The sequence below is a fragment of the Calidris pugnax genome, unplaced genomic scaffold, assembly GCF_001431845.1.
Source record: "Calidris pugnax isolate Ruff unplaced genomic scaffold, ASM143184v1 scaffold44, whole genome shotgun sequence".
In the NCBI taxonomy this organism is placed as follows: domain Eukaryota; kingdom Metazoa; phylum Chordata; class Aves; order Charadriiformes; family Scolopacidae; genus Calidris; species Calidris pugnax.
The window spans coordinates 2931792-2957535 of record NW_015094506.1 but is presented as its reverse complement, the minus strand read 5'-3'; the positions used below and the strand labels follow the sequence as shown (position 1 = coordinate 2957535).

Genomic DNA, 25744 nt, shown 5'->3' with positions numbered 1-25744 from the left:
TCAGTCACAGGGTAGTAGTGTAATACATACATATGCCTGAACAAATATGCTCATATGCAGCCTAAAGAGATCATATGTGAACTCAAGAGCAGCGTATAAGCAAAGAGTCACAGTAAATATTGACTGAATTTTCCTGTTGTGTATTAGCAAGGAAAAACATTTTTTTCCTATGGGTACTGGAAGTCATTCTTTTAACTGATTTATTTTTCGTATACATTCTGTCCATCTGATCCTTCCATTTTTCACGTGTGTAGTATTATAAATTGCACTGAAGAAAATAACCTAAGAACCACTATATAGGACCAAAATAAGCTTCCTCCAGTCCTCTAACCCAGTGTCCTGTCCCCTACAGAGGGCATAGACAAGACCCTTTGGAGGAATGTAAGCACAAGGGAATCACATTATGACACTTTAACCTAATCGTATCCCAAATCCCAATCACTTTAGCTCAGGAACTTCACAAGCTGGATCTGGCCTCTAAGAGTTTGGTAACCTTCAATGGATCTTTCTTCCATGAATTTGCCCATTCTCCTCTCCAACACATAAAAGCTGTCAACATCATAACATCCTCAGCCAGCAGAGTAAGTTTAATAAGTGCTACATTATGTAAATGTATCTTTTGATAAAGCTACAAGTGGTACTCACCAACATGAAAGGCTTAGTGGTACTCTTGCCAGCAGAGGTTTGTCCTAAAATTCTGGAGAACTTCTAATGTGGGTTTTGACGTTTCATCTTCCTAATAGTTCCCAATTGTGTGGTGGGAAAGAAAAAAAGAAATTATAATGGATGAGCATCCCAATTAACTCTGCAGTATATGTGTATCCTAAAGGGGAAGCCAAGCTCTAATCTTTTCCTGAATAAGCCTGATTGAGATGATAGTAAATATGTAACCACATTACTGAAACTGATGACTGCAGTAACAAACTTCCTCCCTGAATTCTATCATTTTGCATAGGTGAACTCTCAACGATCCTGTTCCCACAACTCTCCATGTCTTTCAGCTTCAGACAGATTTGTACGAATAACCTAGAAGTGTCAGATTTTGTTGTATTCCTCTTACCACCAAAAAAAACCCAAAAACAAAAAAACCCCACAACAACAACAAAACCTCTTTTAGTTAATGAAATACTTGACATATAACAAAGACCTCACTATATGCCCACTGAGTTCGTAAATCTGCTTCTTCTCTTTGTAAATAAGCCTTAATAGGAACTAACTAAAAGGATAAGAAAGGATTTCCACTAATCAGGATTGCTTTCACATGGCTGAATTACACAGAGGAGTCACAATGGCTAGCCCCACATTTGCTCTCCTTTCACCAGTGGACAAATGCACTCCTTCCAATTGAGCAGACTGAAATGGAAGTCACACTCCAGTAGCCAAAAAGACAATCCTACAATCCTTATCCTCTCTAAGCTGCCAAAAGAAGGTAAGAGAGAAGAGCTGTTCTGCCAGCTACCAAATGGAAATAGATCATTCAGTTAACGTCCATGGTATACTGGTATCTCTAAACCAGAATCTAATCTTGGTACTACATCAAGGGTATGTAATGTGTGAAAGTTTAACGCAAACCCCACATCACTGAATTTAGCAAACAGCGTACTGTGAATCATACTGCTCCGAAGACAACACAGCTGTTGGTTGAAATGTTTGGACCCACAAGAGTCAGCTCTCTCACATTGTAATTAAATACAAAGTCCCACCCGCTCTAAGTTAAGGCACAGACACAGTGTTTGTGAGAAACAAAGGAGGCTACCTGAAATATTACTTCCCCTACTACTGTAGCACACTGAAAATTCAGAAACCACTACAGGAAATGTAATAAAAATAAATAAGAGAGAGAACATTAAACTGATAGAATTAACCTTTGTCATGTTTGATTCAATAAAGCTTCCTCTTAAGAAATTATCTAAAGCTGCTGGAGAGTTTCCAGTTCATTGCAAAACTCGTCACCAAAATGATACTGGCAGTAGAGAAATATTTGTAAATATTCTTATCCCATAAACACCTCAATTATCTTTCCTCCCTTCTAGGATCAATTAATCGAGGTAGAAAAAACAAATCTCACTTTTGCAGCACCTACCTTTCCCAAAAGATAATTTCAGTTATATCACAACAGACTTGGTTGCTTTTTAACCTCGCAACTATTGGGTTTGAGTCCTGAAACAGAGAAAAAAAAAACATTTCTTTACTCACAAATATACTCCAGATAAACGTGATTCATAGTCCTTTATAAAATTATTCCCTTGCCAAAAAAAAAGAAACCAAAAAAAAAGAAAAAAAAACCACAAACAAACATTAAATATCAGGAAAAGTGTCCCCAGAGGGATTACAGAATGGCAAATGCATCTCAATAGTATTTTTATTGTTGTTACTACTGCTTGACAAAGTAAAAATAGAGGTGTCTTTCAAAGGTGTCTTTCCCGGGAACGAGCAACTCAGTATAAAGAGAATTTCTATGCTGAAAATGTTACAGTCAATATATTATGACTGTATATATGGTATCTCTTCATTTACAACGCTCTGCCTCTCCTAAGAAAGCTCAGGTTGTACATTTTTTAGACTACTACAGCACCTTGCCTGTCGCGGCCCAGAATGGAAATGCTGGATACACTCTGGAAGCTGTTGCCTGCAGGAAAAAAATTTGTATGCCCCCTTTCAAAAAGCTGAATGTTGCAGCTTTAGGTGCCGGAGGCAGGTTAGGGCTCTTCCCTCTTATTTCTAGTAGTGTCTGCCGGGGGTAAAGAGAGAAAAGGACAAACACCTGAGCGTAACTCTTCTCTTTCTCTCCGATGAGGAAGCTGCATCTTCCTATTCCCTTCCTTCTGAGCAGAACTGAACTGAACCTCCTGATTCATCGTGACAGATCTTCCCGATGCCACTACCTCCATCTGATGGAAGACGGAGCGCCTATTTGCCCCCAAATAGCTGATTCATCCCGCCTGCCTCTACCCTTAACAATAAGTTTCAGGCGAACCGTCAGTTTGCCGAGGTAATAGGTTTTCACAGCCAGGGGAAGGTGAGTGCCAAGGATTATTAATAGTGTTCCTCGATTAGTTAAGGGAAAGATAAATGTGACACCGCCAACAAAATCCGTCAATATCTGATACCAGTGAGGAGTGGGTATCACCCGCTAAAAATAGAAAGAGCGAGAGAGATTATATAAGTGGGGTTCCCACCCCGAGTTCCACCTCTTTTTGACCACCTCCATATCTAACACCGTTTTCAAGCGTGCTTAGGAGAGATCCAAAAGGTAAGTGGCAAGAAAATGTTCAAAATTCCACAGCAAACGTGGATTGGGCTAATCCAGCAGGAACACAGAGCCTTCACCCCAAGGCAAGCAGATAAGGATCTCTGCCATCACTGCGACCCTATCCCCCTGCCTACAAACAAAAGCCCAGAGACAAGGAGGTGCAAATCTTCCCAACACAGAGGAATGGCTCCCCGCAGAGAAGACTGAAAACGAGAAGAAAGGGCTATTAGAAGGGAGGAAATAGATGAACACGTTGAGAGGGAACGAAGAGAAAAAGAGGAGAGAAAGTGCGAAAATGGGAATAACAAAACAAGGGAGCGGAGGGGGGTGAAGTGGAGGAGGAGGCGAGCAAGGGCTCGGGGAACAAAATTTTCTGAAATGCTCAGTCGTGAACCAAAGGCAAAAGCCAAAACACGTCGCAGAAGTGAAATTTCTCCCTACGCACAGACGATCGTTAAGCGACCGGATGAAGTTGCTCTCCCTGGTGTGGTCATTAGGAAGATGAAGGACACATGTCACCCTTCACGCAAGGACTCCCGGGTTTCTGCTTCAACGTTTGGCGTGGGGGCTTCTTGCTGTTCATGCAATTCTCCTTGAACTGTTTGCTTTTGAGAAGGGCGGTTTGATTCCTACGTCATTTACTCGATCGTTTACTTAGTAAGAACTTCATCACTCTGGCGCCGGTGGAAGGGGGAGTTGATCTATACGAGAGCTTCTGTGCAGACAACTTGGAAATCCACAGTGTGCATTTTGCAAGTAGTTCGGGCAGGAAAACTGGCAAAATCTCAGAAATAAAGACAAACGCGTCATTCATCTCGCAAGGATGATGAGAAAGGCGAAGGGTCGAGTGTGAAACTGCCAATTCGTGAAACGCCTGCCTTATATTAGAATAACATAACAGTTTTGACTACAGCTGGGTGGTGAAAAGCTTCTAGAAGTTTGCTAGCTCTCCTTAAAACGGATGCACCGCTGAGATTAGAGATTGGCCTCAGCCACCCCACTCCACGTTAGGTCCCCAAACGTCCTCCTCGTCAACCTGCATGTCGCCGCTTCCACTTTTCTGGCCGTTGGGAGATGGGGCCTCCCGACTCCGGGGCAGGGCCGGGAAACTTGGGGGGGGGGAAATGTTATTTACGCTCCACGGACGGCTCCACCTGATCTCGTTTTTCTGGCACCTCTCACTTTTCGCCGTCACAGCACGACGAGGCCCGGCGGATCCGGTGGCGGGGGAAAGGGGAGCGCTTCGCGCATCGTTAGGGATGCGGCGGGAGCTGCGGGGCTGCCAGCTCCCGGGAGGCGGGCGCGGAACGCGGCTCCGACGGCCGGGAGCGACGCGCCTCCGGCCGGTTTGCCTGGCGTGAGGCTCGTTAAGCTGATGGGCGCCTGCCAGCAGGGCCGTGCATCGCCTCTGCCAGCCACCGGCTTGAGTTACCGCCGGGGGCAGCCCTCCAAAATGCGCTCTGCCTCGTCAGCAGAGCCGGGCTGACACCGAAACACGAGTCACCTGCGAGGGGAGCATCTTCCCCGGCCGCTGGTGGGGAGCCGCCCCGTTTGCAGAGACCTCAAAGGAGGCTCGGTGGCTCCGAGAACGAGGAAACCTCAGCGACGGGTTTGGAAAAGGTTCGTTAGGAAGGCCAAAGAAACGGTGGAGGCTGAGGCCCAGCTCCTTTGGAGGCTGCACAGGACGGTCAGGGCGGAGGCATCCCCGCTTGGGAAGCGGGAGGGACTCTTCCCTCTTCCGCCAGTTAAGGAAAAGCAAAGGGACGCCAATTACAGAGCTCGCGCACATCGATTTCCCTTGTAAATAGCCGTATATTGATGGGTCTACATTTAACCTTAAGCTTAAAACAGAGTAACGATTGGGGTTTAACCTGCGCTTTTTCAACCCCGTTCCCCAAGCCGAACCCCGCTAAAGCAGGAGACCCGAGGAACCCGGGAACCGTCTTCACCGCACCCCCTTCCACCCCCCAGCGCCGAAACGAGGGGGGCAGCTGAGCGAGAGCTGCCCATGCGGGAAGGTGCGTGGGGCCCTTCTGCGGGACTGCGGCTTATCTCGGGTCCAGCATCCGAGCGTACAGCTCCTCTTTTCCTTTCCATCAGGAGGAAGAAGCGTTCAGCCCAGGGAGAGGGACTCGGCTCCTCCATCCGTCTCCTTGATTGTCCTTGGAGAAAACCAAGCCTCTCCTCTATCTCAGGAAATACACGGAAATGGTGGGGGGGAAAGTTCCAGCGAGAGAAAAAAACGACAGTCCCTCCCACAACGAAGAGTCGCTGCTCAAAAAAAGAAAGGGGAAAAAAAACCACGGACAGAGGGGCAGGGCTGCACCTCAGCTGCACCCGCCATCCACTCCATTCTTGAAATGATTCGGTTTGTTCCACAAAACAAGACACAGGCCTGGAAAAGCACTGCACAGCTTGGGGGGGGAAAGGAGGAAAAAAAAAAAAAAAAAGAAAAAAAAAAGAAGGGGGACCCCAATGTCACCTCCTCCTCCGTCCTTCTGCGCTCAGTGACATGCTAATGACTCATCCGTTGTGTCTGAACCCGGGCCGCACGGAGAGGGGTGGGGGCTCGTACTTTTAAAAGCTCTGAGGAATCACTGAGGGAGCGACCCCAGTTTTCGCAGCAGCCGCCTCCTTTTCCAGGCCGCTTTCTCAGGGCAAGGGTGCAACTGCGTCAGCGGGACCGGGCTGTACCCGCTGGTGGCAGCGTGGGGACCTCGCTGCCACCGGCTCTGCCCTCCCCCGTCTGTCCCGAAGCAGAGATGCCAATGCTCCTGCAGAGATCTGCCCTACTACTGGGCCCTAACCTTGGCTATCTCAGCCTCATGGCTCCTGCCCAAGCTCTGAGAACGAGTTGGACTACTTGCCATATGGGCACAGTTTCTTGGAGAAAAAACAAAACAACAACCCTAGAAAACACGTTACAATTCCTAAATCTTTCTTTTTTGGCGACGCCGGGAAGTGCCCGGTCCCGCCTGAGAAGCCCACCACTGCACAGGAGCTCCCCACGAGCACGTTGTCACCTCGCATCTCGTTTCACCATATCATATCGCGGAAGATTCTGCAGCATATTGTGCATTACAAACGGGATCTGTAGGATTCGCAGGGATGTGATAATTAATTCAGCGAGGATGATGCTTAATATGGACTGGCCCGAAAGAAACGAGGTCTAAAAGGAATATGTGTGCGAAGGGGAGGGGGGAGGGAGAAGGGGGAGATGTTTAAAGTGTTTGAGCGATAAGGCAAATGTTCAAAAGCTACATTACATTTGCTTCCCGACCTCAAGAGCAGCTTGAAGCTTGGCATATGCTGCAGTTCCTTACTCATCACCGAATATAACTGGTAAAGCTCGTCCTGACTTACTAAAGGAAAAGGCTCTGCTCTGCACCACTCGCTCTTCCACCGCACCCGAAAACTTGACCTTGGCACAACTCTTTTCTCCCCCCGGTATCGCGACAGACTCTGGCGCTGCTCCAGTAAGGCTCAGGCTCTAACCTTCCAGGGAGCGACCCCCCCACCTCGCATCCTCCCCCCCACCCCCGGTCCCCGCAAAGGCGTCCCCCGTCCCCTCTCTTGAGCCGAACCCTCGCGTCTGTGGACTACTTGGTGGCTCTGCAAACTGGAGAGCGACAGCCCGTGGCACTTCTCCAGGCAGAGCTATATAGCTGGCACGGCTCCAGCCTCTCCCGGTGTGCCATCCCCACACAGCACTGCAGCTTTGGTCATATGAGCAGAAATGATGAGAAAAGCACTTTTTAATCTTTTCGCACTTGCTTCTCTGTTCAAACAGTTGCAGGATGGCTATGACTGACGTGCTCAGCGCTGAGGATATCAAGAAGGCTGTGGGAGCCTTTTCAGGTAAGTGCTTTTTTTTTCTTCTTCTTCTTCTTTTACCCTCTTTCGTCTCTTCAGCTAAGGATAGCAGTGCATCTATTTCAGATCGGGAAAGATTATAGGATCCAGCTGGACAAAATATCAAATGAGGATGTGTTTTCAGGAGTGCAGTGAAAGCGTGACAGGTTTATCAAGTGCGGGGCTGCATCCTCAGCAAAGTTGCTCTGCACGTTACAGAGGTGAAATATTTATGTTAAAGAAAGGCAAGCAGTAACTGCAGACAGACTTTGCTTCTACCGAGAGGATACTTTAAAAGGGAACAAACCCCTCGGCGAACCGGGGTGGATTATACCTTGATGTGGGATGGGGAAGTCAGCCGTGGATGTCGGCAGCTTCCCACTCACCCCGAGATTCAGTTTCAGGTATTACAGGACTGCTGTTTCTCGTTTCAAGGAGACAAGAAACCGCTCTTTTCTTACATCCTATGCGGAATCCCCGGGGTGGGCTTTGCTTTTCGGGATGGAGCAGAAGGCAACAGTAGAGCAAGCGGGTGCACCGCTCGACTGCAGAAGCTTTCTGCAGCAGTCCATACTTCCCCCTCAGACTCCTCCGGCTTTCAGATATTCCCTGCCCCTCTAATTCACCGCGACCCCTAAACTTGCACCGCTCGACTGCAGAAGCTTTCTGCAGGACGAATGGCTGCAGCAGTCCATACTTCCCCCTCAGACTCCTCCGGCTTTCAGATATTCCCTGCCCCTCTAATTCACCGCGACAGCAAACCCTCTCGGTGCTTACAGGCATCCAGGTAGTTAAGGTTGCTCCCGAAGAAACGCCAGCAATGGTGCTGCGGGATGCACACGCTATATTTCCCCCCGAACTACCTGCCTGATCCCACCACCCGCTTTGTCCTGCTCGGTGCGATGACCTTCCCGCACAGGCAGAAGCGCAAAACTCGCTGAGCCCGAATAAACTCAGCAGCCGGAGAGTCGAAGGGACCGACAAACTGCTTTGCTCCCTCCAGCAGCCGCCTTTCGCATTAGTTTCCATTGTTCCGGGGTCTGCTCCAAGCCCCGGAGCATGTGCAATTAGCAGCAACTAATGACACATCTCAGTCAAACAGATCCCGAAAGACTGAGCCTCCTTAATTTTACGTAATACGAAAAGCTGCGGCGGGAATAAGGATGCACCGGGAAGGAGGAAAAAAAAAACTCCACAGCACGTTTTGGAGGTCACTGCATTGGATTTCTAATCCACACCACAGCCCTTAAACTACAGGGGTGGGACAAAAGCGGGTGCGGTTAAAGGACAGGAGAGGTGGAGCAGGTAAACTCATTTATCTCAGCTCCGATTTCAAGGGCTCTGGGTTTGTTTCTCTCTTCCCCCCCTCCCCGGAGACCGTGCCTCGCAAGGTCTTGCAGGCAGCACCAGCACGGCCCTCCCCTGCAGCGCCTGGGCTTACAAACCACGATTGCACAAACCTTTAGCTGTGGAAACGCAACACAACACTGATTTCTAGTAAGTCTGCAGGAAAACAAGGAAACAGAACTGCAATAGCCATGTGCTCTGACACACTTCTCGTCAATGCTAGCCTCTGTAGTTGAGCAAGAGCGTTTTGGGGTTTTTTTTGTGTTTTTTTTTCTCAGGTAGGGAAATGTCAAAAAGTGACAGTGATCTAATAGTCATGTGCTCCAAGATGACCGTTTCAGCGTAAAACTAAAAACCGGGTTTAAGGCATTGAAACGACACCAAGCAGGTTAGACTTTAGCTCCCAACTCTATCACGGACTTCCCGTGTGACCTTGGGCAAGTCTCCATCCCTCTGTAGTTCGGCTCTCCATCTGCAAAACGGAGACACTGCCCCTCTCCCTCTTTTCTTTCACTTGGTCTCTGTGAAGCATAGAAAATTACAGTGTGTACACCTAGTTCCTACCACGGCTGAGTTAGACGGTGCCTCCCAGGGTAGGGGACACAGCAGTTCAGAAGAAAACCATGGGCATGTGTTGGTATATGTTTCAATGATTTTTCTAAGCAGTTCTCTGGCTTTTCCTCTCTTACAGCGGCTGAATCTTTCAACTACAAGAAGTTTTTCGAGATGGTAGGATTGAAAAAGAAGAGCCCAGAAGATGTGAAGAAGGTTTTCCATATTCTTGATAAAGATCGGAGCGGCTTCATCGAAGAGGAAGAATTAAAGTAAGTAAAGATATGTCCTTTCTCAGATAACCTCACCTTAAGAGTCAAATGTCCTGTTTTCTTTTTTACAAGACTCTAGAGAATAGAATGCAATTCAATCTCTTGACTAGTACTTGTGTACAATAATCAGTTGTTTGCTGATTATATGATCTAAAGTGTGTTGGAGGTAACTAGCCATAGCTTTTATTGCAGAACCCTGGAACAAATGAGTGATCAATACCGGACTGATAGTTCTTCAGTCAAACACAGTTCAAGAGTAAAGGGCTCCTCCTGAAAGTAAAAGAACATCAATAACAGAAAATACAGCCCTGGGTTCCAACTTATATATCAAAACAGGAGTACAAATACGTACAAAGTGAATCTGTTCTGGAAAAAAAAACTTTCCTTTTTTCCATGCCTCCTCTTTAGGTTTGTACTGAAGGGCTTTACCCCAGAGGGAAGAGACCTATCAGACAAAGAGACGAAGGCTCTTCTGGCTGCCGGAGACAAGGACGGTGATGGTAAAATTGGCGCTGATGGTATGTGATTAGAGGAGTAAACTTTGATAGTAACAATTGAATATTACTCTTACATACAAGAACTGAGGAAATCTAGGAACTCCTGGGAGCTGTGACCTTCTGAAGGGCACAATTTGGATTTAATGAAATGCCAAGTCCTGCAACGTTTTCCATACCTTCCTCGCAGGCTTTAGGGGAAACAGGAGCCAACTTCTGACACTAGAGGGGGCAAGAGTTCACAGAAACCGTGATGTAGTTAAGGAACACCACAACACAGGGCTAAATACCCAGTCAACTTCTACTTCAAGTAGTTTAATTTTTCTGTTGGTTTCAGTGGAGTGAGGATCAGGACACTGACAGTTCAAAGGCCCGGCCTTGACTATAAAACTTAGAGAATGAAAAAAGTAGAGTACCAGCAATTTTGCTTGATGATTACTAAGTAGGAAAGTAATGCATGACTTGGCAAAGCAATGCTCTTAAAATTCAAAGTACAGTCAGTCTGCTACGGAACTGCTATACAATAACTATCTACCAAGCTTTTGCTTGTGTTTATGTGGGTCTTCACAACTAAGAAAGCTTGTTACTCCCTCCTACTAAAGAAAAGAACAACTTTTCCTCTCACAGCATTGCTTAAAAAATTACTGCTGATTTCTATTCCTCCTTGGGATGAATCAGATTAGCCACATACAACATTTCTCATTTTTCCTCTTTCTTCTGTATCTCTGAGACACATTGGAGCAGACATGAAGAGACACATTTCTGAATTAAGCATTTCCTTATTGGAGGAGATAGTAGCAGAGATTTGTGGTCAGAATACTAAATCATCCTGACAGCAGGCAATTGCTAAGTTTTTCACCATATTGACAAGCCATATGATAGGGTGAAATCTAAAAAATACCTTAAAGACCCTCACATCTCCCTGTGTAAATGCTGCCTCCAACTAAAAAGCAACTAAAAAAGGAATAAAAAGCAAAATAAGGTTAACTAATATAGTTCCCCAGTTTAGAAGCTGAAAAAGTGACATGCAAAATCACCTAGGCGATATACTAGCAAAACTCCCTGACTGTAGCACACTGGAAAGCAGTGACTACGGTTTTGTTTCTAGACTAAAGCCTCTTAATTTCTCAGATGATGATTACATTACAGTTGCAGAGGAGCAATTGTGAAGCATTTAGGGGAAGTTCCTGCTAAACTTAGCAGTGCTACTCAACCCAAAGAGTGCGTCATTATTTGACATTTCATGTGCTTTGCTATATGGGTCCTCCTTATTCCCATTAACATTAGTGGCAGCGGTACTAAAATCAGTGGGCAAGATTTTCAGAAGAAAACTTGATTCAGGTAAGTAATCTAACAGTTTATCTACCAGCCTCACATCAGATACATTTTCAGTTATTCCTGGAAGGCTGAAAAACCAAAGCAGTACCAATTGGAATAAAAGAACCATATTGTAGAATGATTTTTGGCTTATACAAGAGGATACAGCATTAATTTTTTTTATTTACGACTGATCATAATTTTTTTTTTTTAAATTGAAACAATACCCGAAAGCCAGTACATTGTAACGAAGGAATACGAAACACCTCTTCTTACCTCTTTCTTCTGTAACTTTTACCCTTCATTAACTTTGAACTGGAATTACTCTGAATTTATATATGACAATGAGAAGAGAAAGAAAGGCCTTTTCCTTCTGCTTCTTCTGGTCATAACCCTACTATACAACATTATCCGTTTCTTTTCCATTTCTTAAATTTGACTCCAACAGCAAATTGTTACACAGAAAAGGCTTCAGATACTTGCAAAGTTAACAGCTGCGACTGTGACCAAAGGATGAAGATGACAGATACTTTCCAGCTATTCCTTTGATTCATAACTCCAATTCCAGATTATAACTACCTATGTAAATAAAATGTAGAGTCAGGAATGTACATCGCATTCATATTCAGTATTGGAATGCTGTATTTCTGTTGCAAACCATTTGTTTGTTTGCCTGTAACTGAATTGTCAGGCCTTACTTTTTTGTTTCAAAAATCAGCTTTGTACATCACAAACATGCAACCTTTCACAGGGCTTAATGTGAATTCATTAGACAGCCCTTGAACGCTGTCCCTCAGGAACCCATAGCAGTTGTAGGAACTGATCTTCATGGATTTTCAACACCACAGAGCCATCTTTATCAGACAAATCATCCCAAACGCTAATCCCAACCTGATCAGCCTTCTTCCAGTTAGAGGCTTCACATTACAAATTTTGTCTTAGGTCTCCTGCTTTAAACCTTTTATCATTCCTGAAAGACTGTTCAGCTAAGAAATAGTTCTGTTGGCTTACCTCTTGCCCAATCAAGATTTGTAATTTGTGGCTGCTCTGCCACTTTCAAACATTTGAAAAGTTGCAACCTGTTCATGCAAGACATGATCGCCTTCTATGCAGTGTTGAGCCCCCTCCATCTTCCACTGATGTGAACAGAAGATGATGAATTGGAAAAAAATTGCAGGCCAAGGCCAGGTTACCTAATAAAACTACAAATATTAACTTCCAGATTGGATTGGAAGCAGCTCTGTTAGCTTCAGGAGAACACTTATAAGAAAGAGGAGAAAAGAACATGAAGATTTCTGCTCATAATGGTTTTCTAACTATGTTTCATGTATTAGCACTGGACACGCACATCATGACTTTCAGCTTCTAGATATTAATAGACTTGACAAAGTACATAGAAAATTTAAAGTTCATGCACTGTGAACAGAACAAATCCAAATTTTTATCCCAGTAAGTCAAAATATTTTCCTTGATACAGCTCAACTTCTGCAGATATTCTAAAATATTTCACTTGTTTTCTTTTAACATTGTAAAAACGAGACATCAAGCATTCAGAATTACAACTGATAAGTCATGACCTTGCCACAGGTAAAAGTCAAGACAAAAGAAGAAAAATCTTTTGGAAGTTCTTCTTTTCTTATCCCTCTTTCTGCTCTTGTATCTTTTAAAATAAATTAGTCTAAGTCATTACTTATGAAGTTTCCTAAACAGATTTGCTATTGTACGGATAATGTAAAAAACACAATCTGATGAGAGAAATCATTAGCCTCCAACATGTCCTCTGTAATTATATCTGTCAGTTCAGTAAAATACTACAGGGTACACATTAGACTGCTATAAACTACGAAAGTATATTGAACACAGTGAAACAATCCTCTCAAGTCAGAGTTTTGACACAAGACAACTAGTAAATTGTTTTACACAACAAAATAGCCTAAACCCTTGTAATTTAAAACTATTATTTGTGTAAAGAAAGATACGATTTTTTTTTTGGAAGGAGAATTACGACTGGAAAAGAGGATGGAGTCCATCACAAGGATTCTCTCACTAAAAGGCCAGTCAGAGGCAACAAACATTTACAGGAATTACCAACAGGCAGGGGCTAATACATGGTGCCTTATCTCAGAAGCCTTGCATATTTAAATACACTTTGTAACAATGCCTCCAGAAGCCACCTGCAGTTGGGCTAACTTTCATAGGAAAATAAATAGTGAACTAGTTTAAAAGATATTTCAACTAGAACATCTTTGAAGTATGTAAAGTATATGGAAAATCCTGGAAAAAAAGTATTAAGCGCATAGCAGTTATTCATGAAGGAGTATTTTATGGCTTGCTGGCTATCAGAAAGTACCCATGAAATATATTGCCATTAAGTGATAATATCACTATCATAATGTATTATAGAAAATATTTGGCTGCAAGTCTGAATAACCTTTTCAAAATATATTTTGTAGATACAAATTATTATAAAAAGGATTTAATTTAACTGTAGCAAGTATGACAACTTGTTCTAATAGAATATGCATAGTTAGTTTTCCCTTTTGGAAAGGTTTCATCCATTGCAGTTCATGTTTCTTTCTGCATGATTTATTCACAGTGATTTAATAATCGTAGCCTTTTTCTTTTTTTTTTTCCCCAGAGCACACTGGGTTTCTATCACAAGTACTTTATGTTATCTCTTAAATTCAGTTTGCAACACTTTCGATCTATGTACCCACCGTATACAGGATTTATACACGTTTTGTGTTAAGTAATCTGCATCACTAATCCTAATTTGGATTTACATCTTTCAAAATGATGGATAAATTTGGATTTAATTTAAACCCTCTGACACTTTTATTTCTCAATCTGGTTTGTCAGCGTTTGGCAACGTGTTTTTTGGACACGTCATCAAAAGTGTTATCTGTTTGTACACACCAGTCAGTAAAGATCTCACTTGTTAAGAGTTTAACATTTTTCAACTGAACATTAGAATGTTCTTTAAAATGCCTAATTTTCATCTTCTGTCTTTTTTATTTGCAAGACATAACCCTTCATTATGGCCAACTTCAATAATTTTCCCTTCAGCCTTTACAGATGACTGCCTCCCCTATTTGTCATTTCCCTCTCAGCTGATTATGTTAAACCTATAAACCACTCTCTCTGTATACCCTCTAATCCCTTTATCATCTTTGTTGCCCTTCTTGGGATTCCCTCCAGTCTGTCATTTTTAACGCTCTGAGGCACACACAGCCATGCAAGGTATTCTCAAGTGTAACTGTTCCAAGGTTAGATGGAGTTAGGAATTATAACCTCCTTGGGTAATACAGCATTCAGAGTGCAGTATGCCAGGCAGCTATTCACTGGGATACAAATGTGCCTTTTCCATGCTTTATTACCCTGCTGAAAGGCATTATATATACCAAAGCATGAAATAACCCCAAACTGAAGATAGATACATTTATGTAAATATTATGGGTGTAACATTAATAAAAGCCACAGGGTAAAATCCTGGCCCTCTGAGATCACAGGAATTTTTCTCGTTATCGCCAATGTGGTTGAGATTGCTACGTAGGTTCATGTCAGCCTTCTGTTTATGTAATCTGTCATTTTCAGTCAATTTGCCATTACAAAATTGAGTTTAAATGTAATATATTTATAATATAGGGACACGAATACTCTGAAAGACTCATTAATAAGTCTCTTTGCCAAACTCTGATATAAAGGAAATTTATCTCACTGTAAAATTAAATTTCTCGTTCTTGCCTTCATCCCATTGAGATTTACAAAGGAATAACAGGGAACTAATCAAGTTCCTCAGATTAATAGCAGTGGACAGTCTTGACAGTCTGGCACGTATAACATATCTCCCTTACCCTCAAAAAATCCTTTCATTTCACTGTAAGATTTCCCAAGTCATACTTTCCCTTTAATTAACTTGGATTTCTTTGTTCTTCTGTTATTGTGATGTTTCTGCTACACCAGTGACTCTGTAATCATTGTAATATGCTTCCTCCTTCTTTACATTTTCTTTTTTTAATATTTTTAAAAAATTTTTCCCTTCTCCAGAATTTGCAACTCTGGTGGCTGAATCATAAAGGCTTTGACCAATGCAAACCCTTCACCCATCCTTCACTGCCCAATTCCAACCACCTCCTGCTGACTGCTTTGGCTCCTGTTCTATTTATTTATGTTATTTTATACTCAAGCTCTGTTCTCTGCAATCCTGCAACTCTGTAATTGTGCTGAAAGACACTGTTAAAATAATAAAGGTCACATCAATCTGGGCTTTATTCTCTCTCACTATAACTTGTTTCTTATGTCATGTAGGCTTGGCACACGCTGAGAGAAAATTTTACTCTTTTTTGCTAACATCCCTGCTGCTTTATCCTTTGCTAGGGTAAAGTGGGAAGAAATTTAAAAAATTATTTGGGATAAAACATGCATATAATGAGTCATTTAGTCCAGGTTCTGAACTGTGGCAAAACTGACAGCATTATTTTTAAGCCATCCCCGCTAAATGGATGCATACTCATAGCCTGGAAAATCTCTAGTGATGGCAATTACCCAACTTCATTTGGCAGTTTGTTCTTTCGACTTAATCAGTGTTACAGCCAAAAAGTATTTCTTAATATTTAACCTACATCTCCCCTGCTGCATTTTGGTGATCAGTAAATTGATACTTGTCTATATCATTTGTTAAATTTGCCTGGTGCAGGGGGATTTTTGGATAAAAGGTTTGACAGGAATATCAGTTGGTGCCAATCATGCATGGGGATAACTTCGTAAACTATTAAAAAGCGGTCACTTCTGAGAAACAGGATATGTTTACTAGCAATGTTACACAACTATCTAGGACAGAAAGAACAGAATACTCACGAGAAACAACAGCATGAATTTCATGAAAGAGGACAGCAAGATTCAGGTGCGATGCTGCTGTTGACACTCCCACTGTTAAAACCGTATATCAAAAATCCCATCAAAAATATTTTTTCTAGCATTTTACCAGAAAAGTGAGTATCTTTCTTTGAATTACATACAGGAAACTGAGACTCAAGCTAAGGAAATGACTGGCCAACAGTAACAGAGCTAAGAGCTAAACACTTGTTCCCCAAATCCTGTTCAGTAACTTTGTCACCAAGCTCATGCTTTTAATCTTTTTATTTTCTTTTTTTTTAAAAAGCAAAGATTAAAGGTGGGGGCAGGGAAAAATGACTTTTAGGCAACATCTTCCCCACATCTTGACAGAAAATTGATTACTACTGCAATAAAAAGGAAGGATATTTACCATTACATGGTTCCAAACTATTCTCTGCAGCAATAATACCTTATTCCATTCAGATTTATTATCACTAATTCAGTATAAACAAAAAGATAAGGCTGAAACCCTGTCCCTATCACATTGTACAGAATGCCATTGTCTGCCACAGCGATTACCCAATGCTACTCGGGAAGCCAATAAACACTCCCTAAAGCCATTCTAGATTCTCACTCTGTAGTAACTTGCAAGGAAGATTTTTTTGCTGAAGCTGCTGTGTGTTCAAAAGAAATCCTCTGCTTTTGCACAATGTATATACGGATCTGAATAATGTATTGATTTTTAAGTATTCTAAATAAAGCAAATGAAAACGAATTGCAATGAAGCGAGACGATTTATTTACTTTTTCTCGGCAGCTGCTGACCTCACGTGGCAATAAAGCGTAATTACAAGAGTATCCAGGGCTACAGAAAAAACATTAGCAACTGAGTATTGAAGCATCATGAATGAATATCCATGGAATTAGGGAATCGGCATAAAAATCGCTACGTAAACAAAGGCCTTTACAGTCTCTTTCTGTTCTTTGAACCTCCAAGGATTTATATTTTAATGCTTCACCTGATGGCATGAAAGCTGAAATTTTATCCAGTGCTTTAACAAAAAATAGCACAGTAGAACATGACCATTAATGAATCTACAAATAATTATTTATAGTACAGTATGTGAAAAAGTAAGTTACAGCAACATTAATGGGAATATTTTACTGGCATAGACATCTGTAGACCCTAATATTTTCTGTATCAGTCTTTCATCACATTATTCCCTCAATCACTCCTGAACAAGCAACAGTGAGTGCCTAATTTGGCCTGAAGTTTTTCAGCTGTGTGGTAATGGACAAGATTAAAAGAAATATCCTTTTACTTTCAAACTGAAAAAGCTTACAATATAGATGCCACTTACAATGGGTAGAGACACCTCAAAAATACCATCTTTACTTTTCATGGTGATAGTACTTGATACTGTAAACATGCATTTCGTCCATTTATTCAAATATGCAACTGGTATACTCAGAACCTATGTCATGAGAAATCTCATAAAGTCTGTTTAAACCACTTTTTTTCCTAACTGCATTTTAAATTCAAAGTTCAAATTTCAAAATTAAAAAATATAATTTAAACACATGTGTAATATAAAGAAATCTGTGCCCAAACATAAAATTACTGTTTTATCAACTATCATCAAATTATTACTTTTTTTCCACTGCTGGCTCTTCAACGTTTACCTTAGAGTCTTACTTTTCCCACCCAAATTCCTTCAAAACATTCCCCAAATCTTGAATCGCTCCATTTTCAATTAATAAAAATTCTCAGAATTTTCCTTTTAGGGGTAAGTTATCTAGTTGTGGCTCAAAATGCAGCAAACAAATGCAAAGTTTTAAGTTACAATAAAATATAAAATCAAACATTATACGTGCAAGATATTAGATTTTTCATTTTCATATTGCTCTCATTTTAATGTCTTTAAGACTGTCACAGAAAATACTGTAATGACTGAAGAAGCCATAATTTACTACAAAATTTAATCAGGCTTTCAACAGAACATGGATTATAGTATGCTAGACAAATAAAAAAAAAACCCCATTACTCTGCAATGTACTATTTCAGTAAGAAAGATGTTTTAGTTTTCACATGCATAAGCATAGGAGCAAAATTAAGTTTCTCCATGAAACACTTATCTTAAATTTCTTAATTGGTATCTTCCTCCCTGTCCTGAACAGTAAGTGTTCCATAATTTTCTCTCCTGTTGTAATATAGTTGAAGTTATGAAAAAAAACCGACTCCAGCCACTATGTTGAAGACAAAATTTTAAATAATCAGTACACATCCCTTCCTTAGATTCACAGCCGATGGTTTGCAACAAGACAGATCTAGATGATTTAAAATATGTAAATTATGTTTACACACACACAAAAAGACACAACTTGTTCGCACTGCTATTATATATCGCCAGAAAAGAAATACAGCTCAGGCTCAGCTATAACTCAAAAGGAAGAAGAGCTGAATCCTCCAGTCATAGACAAACCGTAATTTCCTAACAAATGACATTAGCATTTAACAAAAAGGGTTTGTACCAACAGACCATCACCAACTCCTAAAATTTTTCAGATGACCATTTACCATTACCAAACTCTTAACCAACAAATTCATAATTGTTTATGCTTTAAGGGTCCTGCCAAGCTTTTAATGGAGTTTCATGGATCAGCAATTTTCCACATGTCTTATTTTGGGAATCAATGGACTGGAGGCCATAACACCTGTTCACTTTGCAGAAGCTGAGCTAGGATTTATATTTACAGCCTATCCACCAGTCCTGAGCTCATCACTGCCTAATGTCCTATGATTGCTTCCACTCTTTGTTCACTTCAACAAAGCAAAACTTGCTTGTTTGCTTCTTTCGCCTTTTCTGATTTTGCATCTTTTGGGGGCTAGTGAGGACACTTTTCCCTAGTTTCTGAACACTTTCAAAGATCAAAAATGCAGTTCATGGTGTCCTTGCTGGCAACACACACATAGTTTTATCAAAGCCTCTGTGCTATAATATCTAAACATTAACAATATTCTGCCAAAACAGAGTTAATATTGTTACGGAATTGAAAACTGTGGCATTGCACAATATTTTCAGCAAGTTTTGCCTCAACAAAATATCATCAAATATGAATTTATACAAGGTTATTTAACACACAAATCACCCCACAAAATTTTTATTAGTAAGCATAAAGCACAAAAAGTCTTCATTTGACTCTAAAATCCCAGACTGAGATTTAAGTGGTCAGCAAATAGAGAACACATTTTTTTATTTATAAATCAATTGCAAATAAACGAAATTATAAGGCATGCATAAACAGACCAGAATTCAGCTGTGGTTAAAGCATGTGCTGACATTCTTGTTCTAACACCACGCAGGAACCATGGGTAACACCAATACAAGAGCACAGGCTTTAGCACATGCCTGTGATTAAAGTATGTCCTCTAGGTCTCGGTCTCTCTCATTGCTAACACACACTTGAACTGCTGCACTTTCATTCTGAGCGAGTATTTCAGCAGATTCTCTTTTCCAAAGAGACAAACCCTTTAGAAATCCCAACACACTCTAGAGCTCCAACATTTAAAACAACTTTTCTCCAAAACAAGAAAGGGAGAGGCCAAATGCGTCTAAAGGGGGTTAGCTGTGTGCATGAGAGATCAATCATCAAAACTTTCCCAGATGGTAGAATCTCCTAATGTGGGATAATTATTTAACAAGAAAGGAAGTACATTTCTGATTAGTGCTCTCCTGGTTAATAAAGTAGCAAAGCTTAACAAAGGTTGAAACAGTTTTAAAGAGAGAAGTTAATATAAATACAAGTATTAGAGTACCTTCTCTGGCCACCAGAAAAATTTAAGGGACTGCATAAGCTATAACAATAAAAGGATCAGAAGATCCAAATAAAAATACTGGAGGGCACTTAATAAGCCTACAGAACATGCAGCTAGAAAAAATGTTTTTTTCACAAACTCATTCAGTCTTCAGAAAAATCTAAGCAAAAGGATCTTGTCAGTGCCTGAATCAGAATGTTAAACTCTTACTGCAACAGTTTTTAATTCCCAGAGATGCTGGTCTGAGCAATTAATGGTTTACATACAAAAATACAGTTGGTTTCACTGGTGGAACATCAATTACAACACTGGCATTAACAAAGGGATACTTAGACCCTCAGGGGGTAAGAACAGGGTAACTCTCTGTTAACTCCCACTTTGCCACAAGAGCTTCTACACAGGTCAGAGGAGGCACAGGATGAGAGGTCAAATGCTTAACTGCTGATAGCTGGAGGGAAGGTCCACGGGTTGCTGAAAACCTAAAGGCTTCAGAGACATCTTCAGGTTTTGGAAATGTTGCCTGGAAGGACTTTTTAAATTCTAATATTCTAATTATCAACAAACTCCACTTTCTGTATTTTCACAATGCAAAGCAGTTTAAAAAGATGTGCCACTAGAAAGATACAAAAATATATAGGTAATAGCAAATTACCAAGTGCTTATTACTGCTTTAATATCAAGAGGAATAAGAATTATGTGGCTGTGATAATTTTATGCTTCCTTCTGCAGATGAATGAAGATTTTCTGTCTTAAAACATTTGCATTCCCCCTCCCCCTTAAAGTAATTTCCAATTTTGCTGGAAACAGCACAATTGCATCTACTCTTTCAGCTGCAATGGGTTGTTGAAATTGAGCTATTGCCCAGCACCTGCTCTTAGTCAGACAGCTGAAATCAGAGGTTAGGGGAAAAAATAAAGATTTTGTGTCATTGTAATGCAAGTCTCCTTTTAGCTTTGCTGCAGTCAGTGTTCAATTATGTTCGGTAACAATCTCCATTACTAGAGCCAGTGTTTTTCTGTTCTTCTCTGCATGTATTAACTTTCTTGTTCACACGTGATAGCCTTCTTAGCAAAGCAGAGGAGTCTTAAGAGACATTTGCCCATAGATTTAATGAATCTACATCTTTTATTTTTTTGGCCTGTTGAGGATCCTAGTGTTAAAATGTATCTTCATTTTGAATGCTCCAAAGGAAGATAACTGATACAATAGAACTTAAATTGTTTCTCACTGAAAGCTTGATAGGTCAAAATTAACCTGAAATTTCATCTAGTCTATTGAATACAAAACATAGAATACGTAACAATGAAGGGCTCCCATGTAATTTTTTTTCCTGTGTGTATCCTATTTTTACAAGCTCAGGATCCTTCTCATTCAGAATTTTTATCAGTTTGCTGTGTAACCCAGATGTTTAAGATTTCATCAGAAGCAGGAACCAAGGCCCTACATCTGTAGGGAGAAAGCCACAAAGACTTCAACCAGCAAAACTCAGCAGCAAATGGGAAGGAAGTAGCTGGTGTGAACAGCTACTGGGAATGCAGGAAGGGGAGCCTTGCTTTTGAAGGACAGAGCAATGATACACGGACAGATAGCTCTGAGATAGGGGCCAGAGGGTGAGCAACACAGAAAGTCAGGGGCTGGGACTTGGGGAAAAGGAAATCCAGAGCAGGAAGGATTGGAGATGATTAGAAGGAGGATTTGAAAAGCTTAGAGTAGAAAAGGTTTTATTATAATATAGATACATTATAATAAATTGACCTTGACAAGAAAGGAGATGGATAAGGTGGAAAAGTTTCTGCCTAAAAATTAAGCTGTTAGAAAAGTGGAAATAATAGAAAACAGAGTATTGTAAACTCTTGAAAATTCAATTAGGAGTCAAATATTTCTTTTCTCCATCCTCCATTAAAGATCCAGGTCCTGGAGTCACATGGCTGACTCAGTTTTCAGCAAGGGGAAAAAAATTCTAGCTGTCATGCCTGCAGAGAAAACCATGAACGTTCAAAGCCTAAAAACAGTAACAGAATATAAACCAAAACATAATATTTTATTTTTTAATAAATCTCATTATTTGAATGTAGTATGTCTTTAACGTATATCTTTAACTTAAGATTTAACATTAGTGTAAACCTAGCAGCAGCTTCCTTAGCAGATAGCAGCTAGAGATCCAAAAAAAGATTGCCAGCTGATATCATAATCATCATCATCACATAATGACTGGCATGCTGGAATTATGGGTAGCTCATTTAAAATGTCATACATTCTGTATTCAACAGATTAACCCCTTCCCCATGATGCAGGAGCATACTGAGTGTTTACTTAGCAGCATCCAAACACCCTATGCACGACTCTGTGCAAAAGAGGATGGCAATGATTTCTCCAACAATAGTGTTACTCACAGGTGAGAGAGGTTCAGGCCACACACAACGCTACAGCGAGTCCTCAGTCTGTCATAGACACTCCCCCAAGCAGAATCTATACAGCATTAAGACTTTCCATGTGAAGTTCCAGACCCATCATCAACTATCCACATCTAATGCTTTGGGGTATATTGTTAAAAACTAAATGAAGATTTAGGTTTTGTTCCCAGCATTTGTCCTGGCTTTCTCATTTTTCAGTGCAACCTGACACAGAATTGTGACTCCAGTTTTCCAAGCTGCCATGTGCAAGAACAAACGAACGAAGATTCAAGCTGGAAGTTTTCCAGACATATGCAGAATTCTAGGAGATGCTGGTCTGAGCAATTAATGGTTTACATACAAAAATACAGTTGGTTTCACTGGTGGAACATCAATTACAACACTGGCATTAACAAAGGGATACTTAGACCCTCAGGGGGTAAGAACAGGGTAACTCTCTGTTAACTCCCACTTTGCCACAAGAGCTTCTACACAGGTCAGAGGAGGCACAGGATGAGAGGTCAAATGCTTAACTGCTGATAGCTGGAGGGAAGGTCCACGGGTTGCTGAAAACCTAAAGGCTTCAGAGACATCTTCAGGTTTTGGAAATGTTGCCTGGAAGGACTTTTTAAATTCTAATATTCTAATTATCAACAAACTCCACTTTCTGTATTTTCACAATGCAAAGCAGTTTAAAAAGATGTGCCACTAGAAAGATACAAAAATATATAGGTAATAGCAAATTACCAAGTGCTTATTACTGCTTTAATATCAAGAGGAATAAGAATTATGTGGCTGTGATAATTTTATTCCTCAAAAATTCTCCTTATCTTTATTCTTGTGGATTTGAATGCATCCTTGAAAAATCTGACCATCATTCCATATTCATCAGAATGGACCTAACAATTAAAATTCGCATAATCAAGTCAAATTTACAGCCCTGTAGAGGTACTTATCCTACATCTAACAATTTACCACTTTTCATTGATGCCACAACCACCATTTACTTCTAACTTCCACTTTCCCAACGTTGTAGGTCAGAAAACAAATGACAGATATGCCAGATCAGTCAGAAGCGCTGTTGTAACTGCCAACAAATCCTTTGGCTGATTCAACCATTTCATAATCATCTTACATTTCAGTGCACTGAGTCTCAGCCAAAAAGCCTTCATATCCATGTCTCAGTCCCTACCACAAAAGAGTAAAATCTGAAGACCTGGAACTATAACGCCATTATCAACAGTGATATAGAAAGCATCCAAATTCATACTTCTATGCTAATAGCCCCACTCTGAAGAGAAAGAAAATGCAATTTTAGGGGATGCCAAATGAAATAGCCCTCAAAATAGATGAAGTTTCTATTTATTCTACTACTTGGGGAAAGTGTAAAGAACGGAAATCTACAATAAAATTTACACATCCGTTCTTGTGGTTTTCAAAGCTCTCCAGACATATCAGTAAACACTCATAGTCAATTCTGTAAGACTCTATACAGATTTTAAAAGCTGCATGAACTCAGAATATTCATCCGTTTGCAAGATATTTCTGTTGCTCTTTTGTCACACTGTTTCCTTTTAGTAACGTAAGATTTAAAAAAGAACTGCTGAAAAGCTTTAAGAGATTTCCTACAGAAAGATCTAATTCCTTTCCTCCACATTAATGCTCTCCTGAGAAGCATTGCTTACTCCAAGGAAGTTACATTACTTCCTCAGTAGCTTTTATTAGGCAGTATGTTCAAGCTACAGGTGTAGCTACAGTTCAAGCTACACCTGTTCAACTCAGAAGATATCCAGAACAGTTCCTTCTACACATGAATAACTAGAAAAACAAGTCCTAGGAATATTAGTGAAAACATCGATTTTTAACAAGTATATGTTGTGAAAGAGACAATGAAGTGACCCGCGCAGCATCTGACACAAAGCTATGCATCAATCTAAAAGACTGCGTGCCTGCAATTTAATCCTCATTGTAAAGCCTTACCTTGCCTCCGAAATTCCTCGTCACTCCTACCGGAGCTGCAGTTCCACCATCGCTGCCTTCTGTAGCCTGACGAAATGCAAACCACACGTAGACATGTGCAGTTTATCTGCCGTTTTGTGACCATTGCCTAAAGGAATGTGACTTCAAATTTCAGGGTCCTGTGGCTGTCAGGGCAACTTACCCTGCTCACATTAGAGAAGGGGCACTTCCCACTCAGAGGAATCTGGCTTTATTTGAGGAAGAAATTAAATGTGTGAATAAAAAGAGTGTTCTATTTCTCCTTAGCAGGTAAATAGTGGATTTAACCTAATAAACACCTCTCTAGGGTAAGGACATCATCCTCTGTTGTTGTTGGGTGAGGTTTTTTTTTAAATCTACAGGGTTTCTCTTCCCTTCTCTCTCATGTATTCGAGAGAAGCTTCAGTGAACACGGCTACCAGTATTCCAATTTATTCAGCAGCAACCCCTGTGGACTGCTAACAGCAGACTGCGATTCTGCTTGGATTACAAAACGTAGATAAGTAATTCCATCCTTAATCTATCACTGTCAATGCCAGTAAGGGAACAACTTTTACCTGTGAGAAGTTAGGCAGAGGAAAAGATTAAGATTGGGGAAAAAAAAAGTGGGGGACAAAAGGACAGCAAAAATAGAGAGGACACAAGTCCATTAAAAGCTCTATGCGCAAGTGGAGTTAAGTAGGAAATGAGGGAATGAGATGAAGGACCACGGTGCTAACAGGAAAGTAGCAAACAGAAAGCAGACAGCCAGTTTCCAAGCAGAATTTTTCAACAGCAATGAAAACTCACTTCTAACATAATCTATGCCTTCTATTACGCTGATCCCAGTGTAAAATGGTAGAGATGTTTGAGACCTCAGTAAATGCTGATGGATACCACTACATTACAGCCACGATCAATAAATCTCAAGTACATAATAATGGAGCCTCAAAGCCTTCGCATACAGACCTGTCAGTAAACTGGGACAGTATTACAAATAGACAACAAAGGATAACGCAAAGACTGCAAAAATGGAACAACACAGAGACAAGTGCATTTCTTGGAGGATGGAGTGGAAGGCAGAAAAGATGAAAAAGAAGGTAAACCATTTAGACATAAGTGATAGAGAACATCAATAACCACGCACCTGTTTTATGTGACGGAGGATTCAGGAATGGAAGAGAAAACAGTGAAAGCAATAATGAGACCTGGGATTAATTCTTCTTTTCCTTTTTAAGGGAACCCTTAGTAATTACTCCATCAGTATCCTTTGCTACAGTCATCATGTACAATTAAAGTCTCTGCCCACTCAGGCTAATGAAGTCCCTTTCATGTTTTTTCACAGAAATAATATTTTTTACGTGCATATAAAAGACTACTTTGTTTTTTCTATAGGTACTTATTATTTTTATGTTATTTGCTTGCCTGGCAAATATGCCACATAGTCCTAAACATGTAAAACGGGTCATTCATATCAGAAAAGACAAAAAAACCTGCCTTCTAAGCATGCACTACCTTGAGGTTAAAATAAAACTTGGAAAAAAAATATTTTCAACCAACTCTAATCTTGGGACATCCAATCCTATAACCCAAATATAGATGCATTATTGATTATTCTCTTCTTCCCGAGCTTAC

At 40.8% G+C, this 25744-nt stretch overlaps 2 protein-coding genes across 6 annotated transcripts in view; one reads left to right on the top strand and one right to left on the bottom strand.

The window, feature by feature from the left end:
• Positions 1 to 24239, bottom strand: part of NCF4 (neutrophil cytosolic factor 4) — a 53450-nt gene extending 29211 nt beyond the window's left edge. The window contains exons 1-3 of the mRNA XM_014963849.1: positions 24113 to 24239; positions 2084 to 2160; positions 646 to 736 (exon numbers count right to left, since the gene is read on the bottom strand). The gene's annotated coding sequence lies outside the window, so the exon portion shown is untranslated. The remainder of the gene's footprint in view (positions 1 to 645; positions 737 to 2083; positions 2161 to 24112) is intronic.
• Positions 3190 to 16698, top strand: PVALB (parvalbumin). 5 transcript variants are annotated; one of them, XM_014963855.1, is made up of 5 exons: positions 3190 to 3253; positions 7044 to 7111; positions 9144 to 9276; positions 9685 to 9794; positions 15135 to 16698. In XM_014963855.1, the coding sequence occupies exons 2-5, from the start codon at positions 7051 to 7053 to the stop codon at positions 15161 to 15163; spliced, it is 333 nt and encodes a 110-aa protein (XP_014819341.1). In that variant the 5' UTR covers positions 3190 to 3253; positions 7044 to 7050; the 3' UTR covers positions 15164 to 16698. The 5 variants fall into 5 exon arrangements, with proteins under 5 accessions (XP_014819341.1, XP_014819339.1, XP_014819340.1 ...); XM_014963853.1 differs by lacking the exon at positions 3190 to 3253 and adding an exon at positions 6476 to 6595; XM_014963854.1 differs by lacking the exon at positions 3190 to 3253 and adding an exon at positions 6589 to 6729.
• Positions 24240 to 25744: the final 1505 nt, after the last annotated feature.